This window comes from Gouania willdenowi, chromosome 3 (assembly GCF_900634775.1).
Source record: "Gouania willdenowi chromosome 3, fGouWil2.1, whole genome shotgun sequence".
Taxonomy (NCBI): Eukaryota; Metazoa; Chordata; class Actinopteri; order Blenniiformes; family Gobiesocidae; genus Gouania; species Gouania willdenowi.
The window spans coordinates 577,694-594,277 of NC_041046.1; the positions used below are offsets into that span (position 1 = coordinate 577,694).

A 16,584-nucleotide genomic window follows, 5' to 3' on the forward strand; every position below is an offset into this window, starting at 1 on the left:
CCCTCTACCTAACCCAAAAGATGCCAACATAGCTCCAAAGGTGTCATAATTTAGCGAACAATGTTTATTGACAGCCTTCATGACACCTTATTCATGCTAATGACAGATAATTAATAATAATATTAATAATAAAATAATAATGACAGCCAAAAATACGAAGAAAAGACTCATAAAACACACAAAATGAGAAGATAGACACACAAAACAACACAAAATAACCACAAAAACACTCAAAACAACAACACATACAAAATGACTCCAAAGACACACAAAATGCAGGAAAGATTACCCAAACTGCCAGAACGACACACAAAATTGACAACAAAAAGTCCCAAAGTGACATAAAAATCCACAAAATGAAAAACTGAACTCACAGCAAAAAAATTAAATAAAAATGAAAATACACAGAATTATGTAAAATGACTACAGACATTATGTAAAGATCACAAAACTACATAGAAAGACAATAAAAACCCTCACATTTTGCTCTGCTCTGTATTAATGCTCAGATTGGTCAGAATTCTAAGTCCTGATATGATTGTTGATAATGTGGCCCTCAGATCACTCGATCATATTTCTGTGGCCCCTGTTCTGATAAAGGTTTTCCATCTCTGAGTTACTGGTACATGTTAATATTTTCTGTGTGTTGTAGGACTGTACCTGCTTGGCCAGTCAGGCTGAGCTTGCCAGCATCATTGTTCAGAGAAAGGGACTGGACTATCTGGACAAAGATGGTAAGAACTAATTACAGTTAACCATCCACTAATGACCAAGTTTGGCCACAGTATTAAATGATTTTATTTATTGTTAGAAAAGATAAGCTTTGCAACTTTGCAATTTTTTCTCATACTAACTTTTACTATCAGGGTTGGGGTCAGTTACATTTTTCATTTACAATTACGTCTTCAATTATCCATGTTCAATTACAACTCAATTATGCTGACAGTCACCAGCATTTTTTCCAATTACAATTAAAAATACAATCATTATTTTCCCCTGTAAGTCAGTTACAATTATGTTCTCAATTACTAAAGTTCAAATTTAATTAATGGCAATTACTGAGCCTTAACCTTCCTCTTGTGTTAGCTTTCTGTTTGCATCTCTTATGATAACGGGTTGTTTTGGCCCATGTCTTATATCAGCTGTAAAATATACTGAAATAGATTATCCGTCATCCGTCCTCCTATCTCTTGGTTACATTGCTTGGCTTCCTTATCCATTCAAATATTGGCAATAATGTTTTTGGAGTTTGCACCTGAGCCTTTTTTCTGTCAGCATACCCCTAGATTTAACTTTTATTTTTTTAAATGGTAAAATGATCCTCAAGAGAAGTGACAGATAGAGAAAAAACTTAATATGAAGCATATTTCATTGAATGTTGCCTACGTACGTGTAAGCCAAACAAGTGTAACATGATTCCCCAGTTTATCTGGACTCAATTACAATTACAACTGCATCATATTTTTTCAATCACAATTACATTTATAGTAACGTCATGATAGTTATTAATTATCAATTACGCGATTACAATTATAATCAGGGTTTCTGCGGATCCTTGAAAAATTTTATAAGGCATTTAATTCATGAATCTAAAAATAAAGCCTTAATTGTCCTTAAAATGTCTTAAATCAATTTTTCAAAAAATATTGCATTTTAACACATAATAAGTATGATTTTATGATTGTAATTAGTCTAACATTTCAACATAAATGATGACATTTGTTTTTGTTTTTAAATGTATATTTCATTGTAACAATCACGACAGCGGAACCAACGACAGAACGGTGCGCGTCATGCTTGTAGCAACTTTCAACAACATGGGGAAATGTAAACAAAGATTTTTCTTAATGTCTTTTCTTAATGGTTTTATTTTTTAGTATTTTCATTGTTTTATAGATTTCTGGCTATTTTGTAGCCATCTTGTGTGTTTTTGAAGTGATTTTCTTTATTTTAGTCTGTTTTTTTTGTGTATTTTACTGACATTTTGTGTATTTTTGTGTCTTTACTTTGGGGGACGCCAGTTGCACAATCTGCACTAGACACTAACTCTATGTAATTATGTTCACTGTGAAGTCGGTCTTAAATTTAATTTCAAATGGCAATAAAAAGCCTTAAAGAGTCTTGAATATAATTTGACTGAAGCTGTAGGAACCCTGATAATTGACCCCAACCCTGCTTACTTTTTTGGTTTAATTGTCATCGTCATTATTTGGATGAATCCTTAGCTCTGTATTGTTGGCTTAGAACATGTGGAACATGTTTTTGATTCCAGAGAACCTGAGGGATGAGCTGGAGAGAATCTACAGACGAGCTGGCAGCAGAAAGCTTTGGTCTGATTTTCTCACACACATACCTACACAAACTTCAAAGCTCATATCGTGTTGCCATCCATCCAATTTTCTTTGTGCATTCACTTAGAAACACATGCTCATGATTTCAGATTAGATTCATTTCCTCTCCTGGTCAAGCTGTTATAGGCAGAATTACCAAATGAGAATAAGAAAAGCTCTAAAATGCATTCATTACATCAACATCTTTTTTTTGTTCAGAATTGGTTTGAGATATAAATTAATGCTTGAAATAACCAAAAACAAAATGTGTATCATTCTTATTTTGCTGCCAATTTTTCATTTTCCTCAAAACCTTTAAACAACTGTATGTATTTATGTATTTAATCTGGCTGAACTGTAGGCTGGCAGTGCGCTGTGCTGCTGCCAGTATCAAGAAGTTTGCCAGCTCTATAGCTCCTCACATCACCACCATTCTGGTGCACGGCAAACAGGTAAAGTCCAGGCAGTGAAACCCCTGCATGTTTGAATGTCCCTGTGTGCTGGCTAGCTAGGCTAGCTTTAGGGCTGTGTGAGGTTTAGCCATACGGAAGAGTCAAAACCAGGTCCTAATTATTAACTCAAACAATTAACTCACCATTTATGACATTAGTCATCAAGTACTTGGTTGAAATTGTCTTCATGTCCTGCTCACACTGAAAGCACGTCACCGCTGACAGAATTAAAACAGAGTTTTTTAACATATATAATGATGAAGTTTATTGTTTACTTACTGCTGAATGAGACATGAGACAACAATGTTTCTACACATTACAAGGGATGAGCTGAGCTGAGCTCCTCTTCTGCAGCAGCTGTGCACATGCATGTGAGTGAGACGGAGCACAGAGGGGAGGGGCGAGGGGGGTAAAGACGGAGTTGTTGGGGAGGCTACATTCAAAATCATGCTAGCTTTTGAAAGTCACTTACCCTACCTTTAAAGTCTTCATTGCTATTAGCTAGCATGTGTTAGCAAGTTTGGTGACATACAGCATTAATTACTTTTTTCACCTCATACTAAAAGAATATAAACTGGTAAATAGCTTCTGGAGCTAAGTGGTAATTCACCACAGTTGGAATAATATATGATAATGATTAATGATAATTCATGCCTGTTACATTTTGGGGATTGTTAGGCTGAAACAGAATTATTCAGAGTTCACTTAGTCTACTTCAATGGACTTACCTGGTTAAATAAAAAATAATCATTAAATAATAATTATAATAAAGGCATATAGGCTAGTTTTATTGTGTCTGATCAAAATTCTACACAAGTAACAATTTACATTTTGATGCCATGGTTTTGTCTCTTCCCAGTTAGCAAGCCCGTCCAGTGGGATGTGAATTTATTCTTGTGGCTTCCATTAACCATCATAAGACCTGTTTCATTCACACCTAGCATCCACTCTAAGGTTAAAGGCCACCATCTGCAGTCCACAGAAATGAACTGACTCTCTGACTTTAACCCATTCTAAAACTAAATATCCTGATATGGTAAATTTCCCTAAAAGTCTAATAACTACTTCACAGTACTTTTCATTTAGTTCTAAATGGATTTTTATTGGAATTTAAGCTGTTTTACATTATTTTACATGTTTTATTGAAAGATTTACATCTTTTGAAAGCCTACTTAGATACAGACAAGATTCCACACGAAGGTCAAGAACGTTCTTTTCACATTTATATCAAACCTTAAGATTAGCTTGACTTTGTTTCTAATTAAAGATCAGTGCCTACATTCATGTTTTAAAACATGCTGTGTTGGGTCAAGAGCCAACAAGCTACTGCCAGTAGTCGTTGCTTTGCGTTGACCGTTTTCTTGGGCAGCTACAAATATTATGTGTCCATGGTTTGATTTCATTTTTTCCTAGGCTGGCTAACCTGAAATCTGTTACTATAAGGTTTTTTTTTTTACATTTGTCAGAAAATAACTCAGGGAACATTTATTACACTATTAAGTCAACAGGCTCAGAGGCTGCATATTAACGTGCTGGGTTAACGTCACATAGTGATGCTGAAGGGGTTCCCTTGGCGTCACTACGGATACGTCGATATGTCACGGGTTGGGAGTGAGACCGGGTTGTATCAGGCCTCAAATCACATTTGCTTTCTTATTTAAAGAGTAACTAAACCCCAAAACCTTTTCTGCTGAATACATAAGTATTTGGGTGTTAATTAGTGCTGTTGATTGATTCTGATCCAATTCTCAACATTTGAGTCGAAGTATTTAAATTTATTATATTTCGTTGCAAAATATAAGAGTGACTGCCCTCTATGGGTTGAAACCTTGCTGTTACAATTACATTTTTGCTATTGGCTGAGAAGAAGACTGACGTTTTGGGACCATCTCGCGTCACAAATAAACACTATTAGCCCCGCCCCTTTTATAAATAACTAGTACCTGTGGGTTGTACAATTTGTGGCGAATATGTTGGACTAAGATAATTGTGAATAGAGAGGAATAGTGAGTATAGTAGTTAGAATAGCATTTGAGATTATGTAGTGTAGAATGGGCATGTCTTAACTGCTCCAGGAGCCCCGCCCATATTCCAGGCAGTTTTAGAATCTCCCCCCGAGTGGCAGGTCAGCAAAAACCTGAGAGTTTAGTTACACTTCAACCAACAATGGCCAAGAATGCGTTCCTTGATAATGCATCAACATTGTTCCATTTTCATTCACCATGCTACTGCTATATACTGTAGCATGTGTTTCTATGGGTTCATGCAAAGGAACACACGCATCCAAGCACACATTGCCTTTAATGAGTAGAGCAAGTGGCGTTTGGGTTTTTTCTCATTTGCTGTGAGAATGGCTTCCACTGCTGCAGTCCACCATGTGACCATATTTATTCCTTCTCATAGGATTCTTTTAGGCCAGAGGAGAAATGTTGCAACTCCCAGGCTGTACTGAATCTTATCATTTATCATTTAATACCAAAGTAATGAGTGAACATTAAAAATGTTAGTGACACAATATTTAATTTGTTTGTACCTCAGAGATTCATATTTAATTCATATTGATTTTAACATTTTTATAACTAATAAGAACTAATCTTTTTTTGTTATTAGACGTGGTAGTAATGCAATATTTAGAATTGGAGACATATCCCGCCGCAGTGTACACTGTGAGCGACCGTGGATCAAGTGGTAGTGGGTCGTCTTCTGATCGAGAGGTTTGGGGTTCGATCCCAGTACCTGACTATGTGTCGAAGTGTCCTTGGGCAAGACACTGAACCCTAAGTTGCTCCCAGTGGTCGACTAGCGCCTTGCATGGCAGTCCTGTCCCACTGGTGTGTGAATGTGAGAGTGATTGGGTGAATGAGCTGATATGTAAAGCGCTTTGAAACTGCTTCAGTGTGGTGATAAAGCGCTATATACAATCAAGTCCATTTACCATTTACTGTGTGGTTTGTTTAAAGTACTGTATGCAACATTTAAGCCTCATGTTGTATAATGTCCTTTTTTGTTGAATGGGGACAGAATTGAGTCAACATAGTCATGTTAACAAATAGTGGATCAGCATTAATCCCTTTATGTGGAAAATAACATTCATTAATATGTGTTGGTGGTTGTGTTACCATTTACTTTAAAGCCTGCTTTATGCACAAAATAAATGTGTGTGTAGGAATATTTCTTGGCTCAGTGATAATTTTAAGTTTATAGTTTCACAGCAAGTTTATCAGAAAAAAACAGATTATTCACAGCACAGCACAGTGACTGCCAGCCTGCAAGTTCACACACAGTTGTCTCTCGTTGTTTCACTCCTTCAAACCTGTGACATTTTTACTCATTCTATGAGTATTATTATTAAAAACATAAATTAATGAACATACTGGCAAAAATCTAATTCATAAATTGGAAAATCATATGATACAGCATATCAGCTGTGATTTGTGGTAATTCAGCTTCCAGAGAACTGTATAAGGACGGAGGTCAGCAGAGGGTTTAGCAGCATTGCACAGCAGAACTACATCTACTAGTCATCTTAGACTATGCACCACGCAGTACAGAGTACACTAATGAAATAGAAACTATCTTAACCCATCCAATGGATATCAGACAATGAGGTCACTCTATGAGCAGCTTTCTATTCCCACATGCGGCCCTCAGTCTTATTTTATGTGGCCCCCAAAGTTAACGTACAAAATGGCAGAAAAATACACAAAACAAAAGAAATACATTTGAGGAAAATACAGTAAAAAGACATGAAAATACTCCAAAACCACACAGAACTACTACAAAAATGAACAAAACGACAACATTAATACACAAAATTACTCCAACTATTACAAAAATTTCCAAATTGCAGAACTACAGAACATGACAAAACTACAGAAAATGATGAAAAACACAAAAAAATTACTCCGCACACCCACTGTACTAACAAACAAGCAAAACGACAACCGACATACACAAATTACTCAAAAAGAAGCAAAACAACAACATAAATACACAATGTGACTCCAAAAAACATACATTTTACATGAAAAAATACTCAAAAGGACAACAGAAATGCACAAAATGCAATCATAACAAGCAAGACAACAACAAACTCAGAATGACAGAAAAAAACACATTACTATATAAAAAAAACCTCTGTTCTTTTTTGTGTTAATGCTCAGTTGTTTGATGATTCTAAATGCTGAGATCTCTGAACTAAAAGTATTACAACTATTCAGATTTCTATTCTTCATTTTATTAATGAAAACACTACCAGCTATTTGTTTTGGTTCAAAGGTACGTTAAGTAGTTTCGTTGGTACCGTAATTTGAAGTCTTTTTTTATATACACACAATTTTGCTTCACATCTTCACTAATTGCTTTCACATTGAATACTTTAACCTAATCCCATATATATACTGTATATTTATATACGTTAGCCCTTACAAGCTAAGCTGATTTCTGCCATGATGTGAAGAATGTTTCTGTGTCTTTTCACCCAATAGGTCTGTTGTCCGTCTTGCTGCCAGTCTCTTAACTAAGATAGTGGACAGCCTTGCCCCCAGTATTACTAGTGTTTTAGTGCATGGCAAACAGGTAAGTTGATGCAGGGCCCGAGTATTTATAACTGTGGAAAATGAAATGCTAACCTCATGTTAGGGCAGTATTTTTAATGTTCACTGATTATAAAAACAAAACAATCTTGAATTGGACTAATGTGATCAGAATCTCCTCGCTGTGTCATCCTATGGGAAATGCCGAGGCCAGCTGCATGCCTCCATCTGCCATCACAGCTCACCTCCACTGTGTGTGTGTTTATCTGTCGTGACTCTGCTAGTGTGACCAGCACAGAATCCTAATGTGCGCCGTGACTGCGCATGCTTTTTGATATAAATTATGAACTGTGAATACATATTATACCGTTCCTTCACGGTATGTGCATCATTTCTTGTTAAGTGTTATTCAGAGATTAGCCTTCTCTCAGGAGTGTCACTTATCTCACCTCATTTTTACCCTTCTGAGCAGTTTTAGGCATTTCATTATGGTCAAGTAGCTCAAGGTGTGAATCTGCATATAAATTGCCTGCCCGAGGGAATGTTTCTCTCATCGTGATTGGAAAAGCTGATTTAAAATTTGAGACCACCGTGTTCCTCTGCTAACAATGAAAGTTTAGACGGAGAGAAGGCACTACCTCATTAAAGTCAATCTACACCCTGGCTTTGATTATAGGCCTCATTGTCATTAAAATGTGGGAATCCACTCTCCATTAATCTAAAGTCAATTTTCTTAAACTTTCTGGACTCGGACCTATTCCGTCATTATTTAGATTTAGTTGATATTAGATTAAATGTCTGTCCTCTCATGTGGATTTCCTCTGGTTTTGCTCCTATTTGAAGACATTTGAGGAAAACAGGAAAGTTCAATTGAGCGTGTGTCATTCTTTAACTGTCTGACTGTTGGAGTGGAGGTAAATGACAAAAAAAAAACATCTGTGTAGAAATGCAGAACCTTAGATTAGGCACACGTGTCACAAATGTGATCCCATGCAGAGCTTTCTAAATACTGTTCCTCCTCCTCCTGTGTGTGTATGTGTGTGTGCCTCTCCCGTGATTACCAGGTGACCCTGGGGGTTTTCAGTCATGACGAGGAGGTGATCTCCAACCCGCTGTCACCAGGTGTGATCCAGGGCATCATCTACAGCAAGTGCTGCCCTCCTGGAGGAGAGTTGGAGGCTGTGCTGCAGCAGGAGCTGGTCATTCACATCGGATGGATCATTTCTAACAACCCAGAGCTGTTCAGTGGGATGCTCAAGATCAGAGTCGGGTATGACACTGTGCTTGGAGATGTGTGTTTAGTCTGTGGCATTTCTTCATGTATGAGGAGGGAATGATGCTCAGCTGTTGTCCAATTAAAACTAATAGCTTTTAATAGCCTCATTCTCATCATTTTCCTAATATTTTATTTTTACACAACACCTCAGAGAGCGCAAACCTCAGCCAAGCACCAAATATCTTCTTTTTCAGACCCTCACAGTTATCTAGAGCAGTGGTTCTCAAAGGTTTTGCCTCAAGTACCCCCATTCTCTTATTTCTGTATCCAAGTACCCCCTTTGTCCGACTACAAAGGGGGTACTTGGGGCTACTATGCTTAGAAAACTATTTAAAAAGAACTATAGAGCATAATGATGGAGTGAACAAGTGATAGCACAGTTTAAAAAATCTCATTTTGTAAATCAGTGTAAGGAAATATTGTTTAGTGCAGTGGTTCTCAACCTATATTTGGATCGTGACCCCATTTTGATATCAAGAACTTCTGACGACCCCAAAGTCATTTTCTGCATTTTGGTTGAACTAGATTTACAAAGTGAAAGTTAAAAAATCTATTTTTTTATTTTTCAGAAATTTCAGGCGACCCCACATGGTGTCCTGACCCCAAGGTTGAAAAACATTGATTTTGCTGCTCCTGAATAGATTTATTTCTATAGTTTTTATTATTTCTGGTTATCTCACACCTGGGGTGGGAACAAGACTTTATTTTTCCACTCTCTCTCTCTCTCTCTCTGATCTGAAACACTGATCAGTGATCCTAATCATGGTACCATGATCATTCACACTTTAAAAGCTTGGAAGAAACTTCCATAACAACGATCCGGTATAGGTCCAAATGTATGGGCACCCCATTTAAAAAAAAACATTGTGATGAAATACGTAATCCAGTTTGGATCTGAAAGGAACTCGAAATACGAACCAAGATATGAATTGTTTACATTTTGCCAGTGATCCCAGATAGGGATTTTTTTATTTTTGGAACTGATGCAGAATTGGCATCATTATCTGGACCTCGTCCAAAATGTAATAGAATCTTTAATGGTGTAAGGTTTATCTTATAAACCTATAAACACTGGTGAAAATATGACATGCTTGGTGGAGGTATTGATGTTTTAATGTTGTCCATCTCTAACATAACACGCACACACGTTAGCTGTAACTGCACCTGTGACATTATGTAAATTATATCTGCAAAACGTGTTGTGGAGGGGCCACTTCTGGTTATTTCTATGTGGCATATTAATAAACTTTCTATTTATGAATCATATTTACAATCTACTGAGGTGCAAAGCATTGTCACTAGCAACAACCCTAAGTTCAACTTCATTCATTCAAATTCACGTATTACTTAAATTCTTGGATGTTCTACCCATTCTTCAGACCAGGTTTGGCCCCTGAGCCTCGAGTTTGACCCATTTTTAGTTAAACACCAGATTTGTTGTATTCAACCTTGTTTGAATCAAACTTGTCTAAATTGAACAATTCATGTTTTATGTCAAACTACAGCATAGTCAGAAGGTAGTTGTCGGTAGGTAATTGTGCATATAGTGTGAGCTTTGTACTTGATGCTTATTTGGCTTCCATTTTTTTTGAAATTGTGAATTTTCTGGTCCTTAAATAGAAATGATGATGGGACCAAAGGAACTTTTTGATTTCCATTAAACTTTACGCAATAAATTCATGAATCGAAAAATAAGGCCTTAATTTGTCATTACAATGTCTTAAATCATTATTTCAAAATGAAATGTCCTCAATTATGATTTGAATTAGTCTCACATTGAAAAATAAAAGGTAACATTTTTTTCTTTAAAAACATGTTGAACATGGGAAAATGGAAATTTAAGGAAAATTGCCTGTCCGACAAAGATTTTTCTTTATAGTTTTTCTTTTTTCTTTTATTGTTGTCGTTTTATAGATTTCTGACTGTTTTTGTACTCATCTTTATATGTTTTGAGTATTTTAGTCTGTTTTTTTGTGTATTTTACTGTTATTTTGTGTATTTTTGTGTGTTTCATTTGGGGGCCGCCAGTTGCACGTCTGCACTCGACACTAGACCAAAAAGTTACTCTAACCCTACTGTATGTAATTGATGTGGCATTTTTTTCCCTAATTATGTTTACTGTGAAGTTTGTTTTAAATTTATTCTAAAAAGTCTGATAAAGTCTTGAATTTAATTTGATTAAAGCTGTAGGGACCCTGGTATGTGCATGTTGCTGCTTTAACGTATCCTTTTCTATGAAAGAGATTGTGCGTTAACGTGCTGAATGCTTGTGTTGCTCCTCAGATGGATCGTCCAGGCCATGAAACACGAGCTTAAGATTCGAGCAGGAGACTTGCCTCCCCAGGACATCTACCAGCTCTCCCCCAGTGATATTAAGCAGCTCCTGCTGGACGTGCTGCAGCAGCAGCAGAGCGGCAGGTTCTCTGAAAATAACTATGCCTTTTTACGTCTGTTAATTATTGATGTTTTTGCTCCTGTCTATGTTTATATCTCAGTAATTGCTTCTGACAGCTCAATTAATCTGCAAGACGTGATGAGGTTCATTTAATCTATTCTAGGCGTTTGCGCACAGCCTCACACAGTTTCTTTATTTGGAATCTTCTGGATGTTTGAGGCTCCCATCAGCAGTGTGTGCGTTTCTGTGCCTCAGGTCCTGGCTTAGCAGACGTCAGATCGACGGCTCTTTGAACAGAACCCCTCTGGGCTTCTATGACCGTGTGTGGCAGATCCTGGAAAGGACCCCCAATGGTATTGTGGTTGCTGGGACTCACCTCCCACAGGTACTGACCTTCCAACACCCTGTTAATGTATGAACACCCCCGTTATCCCAAACCCTGGGGTGGGACTGAGACAGGGTTAGGCTTCAATTACATTTTTCAGTTACAATTACGTTTTCAATTACCAATGTTCATTTACGATGACATTGATCAGCATTTTTTCCAATTACAATTCAATTACAATTATTTTTTTATCCTCAGGAAGTCAATTACAATTACGTTTTCAATTACCAATGTTCACTTACATTTAACCACAATTACTGAGCCTGAAATAGATAAATAAAAGTAAACATTCCTCTTGTGTTAGCTTTCTGTTAGCATCTCTAATGATAACAGGTCCTAAATCAGCTGTAAAATACACTGAAAACAAATACAGTATCTATCATCTGATTTATTTCCTATCTATTGATTACCTTGTTAGGCTTTCAAATAAATGAAAATACACATTTTAATATTTTTATGTGGACATCTGAGCTTTTTTGTGTCAGTATACCCCTCATTTTCAATTTTTCTAAATGGTAAAATGTGGGAAGTGTTAACTTCCTTTGTAGAACTGTACATAAACTATACGTGTGGTTCCCCAGTTTTGTGTTAAATTTTTTGTTGAATTTTAACGGCAATTACAATTACAAAGTCAATTTAGTTATGATTACGACAGGGTCATATTTTTAAAATTGACCCCAACCCTGGACTGAGGAACAAAAAAAATCTGTGCTTGAGAGATTTTTGTAATTTAGTCAAAGAAGATGAAGATTTTAAAGCAGGGGTCACTAACCTTTCTGAGCTACTTCATAGGTACTGTATAGTCCGAAGGGCCACCAGTTTCACTTTAATTAGAGGCTACTGCTGCGTTCACACCGAATGTGTCTTTTGCGGCACCAGATGCATCTGCCGCATGAAATGTTCCGCAGGTTTTGCAGGATCAAAAAATGTCCCCATTCGTTTCATATGCATGTTTGAAGTGAAGCCCCGCCCACCAGTGACACATCCAACTCGGTGAGTTTCACTTGCTGCTGAAGCGAGGAGCTGCGCTCCTTTTTCTCCTCTCATAAACATAAACCACCAGTGAAAAAAAGCCAGTGTGATTAGCGGCTAATGCTATCCTAGCTCAGTGCTACAGAGAGAACTTTTACCTGCTAATACCACCTCTTCGCTGATTCTCCTCCACGCCAAATCCTTCCTCGTCCAGTCCAGGTTATAAAGGCCCGTCATACAGCTCCAGGTGGTCACACACAGCTTCTACTCCATGGTTGAATGGGTGAACAGAGCGGTGTCCATGTTGACGGCCTGACGTCATCGTCAACAAAGACTCTGGCTTTTGTCATGCAAAACAGTCGCAGGAGTTCAGTATTTGCAACGCTTGAGAATGTGTGAATATGACGAAAAATCAGGGGCGCGCTCGCACGGCCATGCCGGATTGGACCACACCTGGGCCGCATCTATCCATTGACTTTGTATTTAATCTGGTCGCACGAACATTTCATGACGCATTCGGTGTGAACGCAGCATTAGATAATAAGAAAGGCTAGCAGTAGCTTGAAAAGGTAGGAAAACCTAGTTTTATGCAATAGTTTAATTTTCATTACATTTCAAAGAAAAATATCATCTTCCTATTTTGCTAGCTACTAACAAACCACTTTTAACTTATCGTATAACATGTAACATTTGTAAAATATAACAATGGTCCATGAGGGCTACACCGTGTTGGTGACTCCTGCTTTAAAGAGTGCTAGTCCTGTTTCAGAGTAGTCCCCATCGCTCTGTGAAAACTACATTTACATTTAGAAGATACTTTGTTAGATATACACACTACATATCACTGTCACTCAGTATAAATTCATCTGCTTAGGTTTTTTTTGTCGTTCTGCCTTTTTGAGGTTTAATTGAGCTGTAAATTGTACCCTGAAATCAAGGAGTCATAAAGAAACACTGAGAGAATGCTTTCTGGTTGCAATAATGACTTAATTTATTCAAATCAAGGAGACAAAGCAGCTTACTAAGGGAATACAACCTGAAGTTGTTGTCTTCAAGATGATTTGTCTAAAGATCACACAGTGTACATCAATTTATACATGTCAGGGTTAAACTATCAGCTGTGATGTGGAATTTTCCACTGGGCCTTCGATCAAGGAAAAGGTGTAACCCCTAGATAAAAGATGTTTCCACGTAGTCAACATCCTTGTTAATATCCTGATTAAGTATAATAAATGTAGTTGATGAATCAACATGACCATAGAAAAGACCATCACTAGTTACCTAAGGTGTTTTTCTTAACACTAATGATCATAAGAATGATTAACGTGTGTGTGTGTGTGTGTGTGTGTGTGTGTGTGTGTGTGTGTGTGTGTGTGTGTGTGTGTGTGTGTGTGTGTGTGTGTGTGTGTGTGTGTGTGTGTGTGTGTGTGTGTGTGTGTGTGTGTGTGTGTGTGTGTGTGTGTGTGTGTGTGTGTGCAGGATATAGTAATATGATGTGCAAACAGTGAATTTCTTTCACAGGCTCCTGAACCAAAATGACTTTCACACCTCAGCTATAGATAATGTATAAACACCAGTCAGAAGGAGCCCAGTGGTTTGATTAATTGTAACCCCAGAGGAAATTAAACATTTACAAATAGACCTCAACTTCTATTTTCACTATGTATTTTAACAGTGGAAAACTGCAGTAAATGAATGCACACACTTCACTGAAAAATGTTTCCAGTGACTTTTCAGCTAAAATAGTCTACTACGACACCTGTTGTTTGCAGTTGGAGAAAAAAAGCTGGAATATTTGCATTTCCTGAAGAAAATGCAAGTGAGGATGCAGGTGCTGGCCTGCGTCTCACTGCATTAGCTTACCATTAGCAATGACCTAGAATAGCTTAACATTAACAATAAGATGAAAAGGGTTTAAAAAAGCTGAATTTTCCAATATAAATGAATGGGAGAGAAAAAATGTATGAATTTTTTGATAGCTTATTTGTCAAAATCAAACAAACGGTGTAGGAGGAATTAGTGACGATGTAAGAATAACAGTTAACAATAGTGAGGACGTGTCCTACATCCTCAATAATAAAAAATACAGTGTTGTCATTAGCTACAGTATATACAGTATAGTCATGTGCTTGCTTGCCTTAATGTCCACGTTGTGTCTTCTGCAGCAACCTACGCTGTCCGACATGACCATGTATGAGATGAACTTCTCCCTGCTGGTAGAGGACACCCTGAAGAACATAGTCTTACCCGAGTACAGACAGATCATGGTTGAGGTAAACAGGAATGAAATCCTTGCTTATGGATTTGTGTTCTATTTAGGAACAGTTTTTAAAGACGTGACCTTGTATTGTTCTCTCCTTGTTTCACTCACTGGGAATAGCTGCTGATGGTGGTCTCTATTGTACTGGAGAGAAACCCAGAACTGGAGTTCAGTGAGAAGGTGGATCTGGATGTTCTGGTGAAGGAAGCCTTTAATGATTTCAAGAGAGATCACAGCCACATGGAAGGAACCGAGAAACAGGTAGAGAGAAATACTTACATACAGTACATGAGGAGACTGGCACTTTCTTACAAATTATGCACTTAAGATTTTTGGGGGAGTGAAAACATTGATTTTATTTTCTCTTTTTTTGTTTCAGGCCAGCATGGAGTCTTTCTACAATACACCTGCACTGGGAAAACGAGGCACCTCCAGCTACCTGTCAAAGGCTGTGTTGATCCAGCTGCTTCAGGGTGAAGTCAAACCCTGCAAGGATGACCCATGCTCCGTTAGCTAAACTCACAGCAACACCAGCCCTAAATATCACAATCTGCTGCTGTGTAGTCATTACATGGTCCAGGACATGTCCCGATCTGTCTCGTTCATTTTGAAGATAACCTTATTTCTCTCCATCTGGAAACATTTGAGAAGCTCCAAGCTTCACCTGAATTAGATCAACAGGAAAAGACAGGGTTTCTGTCGGTTGTCAGACATTACTCACAGCATTTACTGTAAAACATGATGGTAATTTTCAAACTAGAGTTTCATACATTTGTCATGTGTAACTACTTAGTATGCACACAATTACCACCTTCTGTGTTGTATTAATGACACTGAATTGGTTCATTAAAAGAGTATTTACCATCCTTACTGGGTAAGTACTACAAAACAATTAAGAAAGCATTTAAAATTGCAAGTAAAAAGGAAGTAGCAGCTTCTGAAAGGAGGACTTGGCATATGTTAATGGTAAAAAACACAAAAATAAAAAAGGCTTTAGATCTCAAAAGAGACAAAAAGAACTCACCATAAGTCAGTAACTAAACTATTCAATGCAAAAGGGCATAAAAGGAAGGACTATTACAGGTAGAACCATAAACAGCACACGCCAGATTGACACAAAAACACAGTCATGAGGATAAATTAAAAGTCAGGAATGACAAAGGGACTCATTATAACCAAAAACAGTCAATAGTCATCTTTAACAGAAATAAAAATAGTTTTGTCTTGTAAAGAAAAGGATCTTCTACAATTGTTCTTTTCATCCCAACCATTCTTCTTAAATAGCACATCTATGATTAATGATGGATTTGTTTATGTTTGTTTTCAGGCATATTCTTTTTCATTTTGTGTTTTAATAACAATAAAAGACAACTTCTGTTAATAAAAAAAGATCCAAAATCCATATAAAGATTTAGTCATTTTTTTCTTAGTTTTAAAAGATAACTGCGTTTGTGCTCCTTTAATTGGCAATATCTTTAAAATAGTTTAGCTAAAGAAAAAACAAAACCCATAAACAAAACCAAGGGTTTGCACTGAGCTTTGTTCAGCCTCTCAAAGTCTTATCAATAGGCACGTTTGGTGTTTGTTGACCTATTGACTTTACCTCGGGAAGAACACGTTGTCCTCTTGTGCGTATGCCTGCTTACAATAGGAGCTGTTTACCACAGCATTGTGTAGCAGAGATTTGACAGGTCTGCTAAGAACAACAACACTCTGCATGATGATGAATGCTGCTCATCTGAAGTCCAACGTCCTTTTGAAATATTTGTTGAATGTGGGTGGAAAAAAAGATTGTTTCTCACTGTGCTTGATCAATAATATATTGTGTCAACGTGTGTCCTGTTGTTGTTCATTATAAGTCAAATGGAAGCGTTCAACACAATAACTGTGATTAATAAATAAAGTTGTTGAAGCTCATTGTATTGTTTTCTCTGTTTATTGTTTATTCTTAAAACTTCTGAGCACAATCCCATCACCTC

The 16,584-nt window shown here is 37.2% G+C and overlaps 1 protein-coding gene across 3 annotated transcripts in view; it reads left to right on the top strand.

Annotated features, from left to right (window-relative positions):
• The window catches only part of phkb (phosphorylase kinase, beta), a 158,243-nt gene extending 142,236 nt beyond the window's left edge, over window positions 1–16,007 (top strand). For 2 of the 3 annotated variants that reach the window (XM_028441651.1, XM_028441656.1), the window contains 9 exons: window positions 653–734; window positions 2,273–2,330; window positions 2,692–2,782; window positions 8,382–8,587; window positions 10,877–11,011; window positions 11,244–11,373; window positions 14,511–14,618; window positions 14,726–14,866; window positions 14,985–16,007. In XM_028441651.1, the coding sequence (XP_028297452.1) occupies window positions 653–734; window positions 2,273–2,330; window positions 2,692–2,782; window positions 8,382–8,587; window positions 10,877–11,011; window positions 11,244–11,373; window positions 14,511–14,618; window positions 14,726–14,866; window positions 14,985–15,122 (1,089 nt within the window). In that variant the 3' untranslated portion in view covers window positions 15,123–16,007. Of the gene's footprint in view, window positions 1–652; window positions 735–2,272; window positions 2,331–2,691; window positions 2,783–7,269; window positions 7,361–8,381; window positions 8,588–10,876; window positions 11,012–11,243; window positions 11,374–14,510; window positions 14,619–14,725; window positions 14,867–14,984 lie in introns of all 3 variants that reach the window. The other variant, XM_028441654.1, reaches the window with a different exon arrangement.
• The last annotated feature ends 577 nt before the right edge of the window (window positions 16,008–16,584 follow it).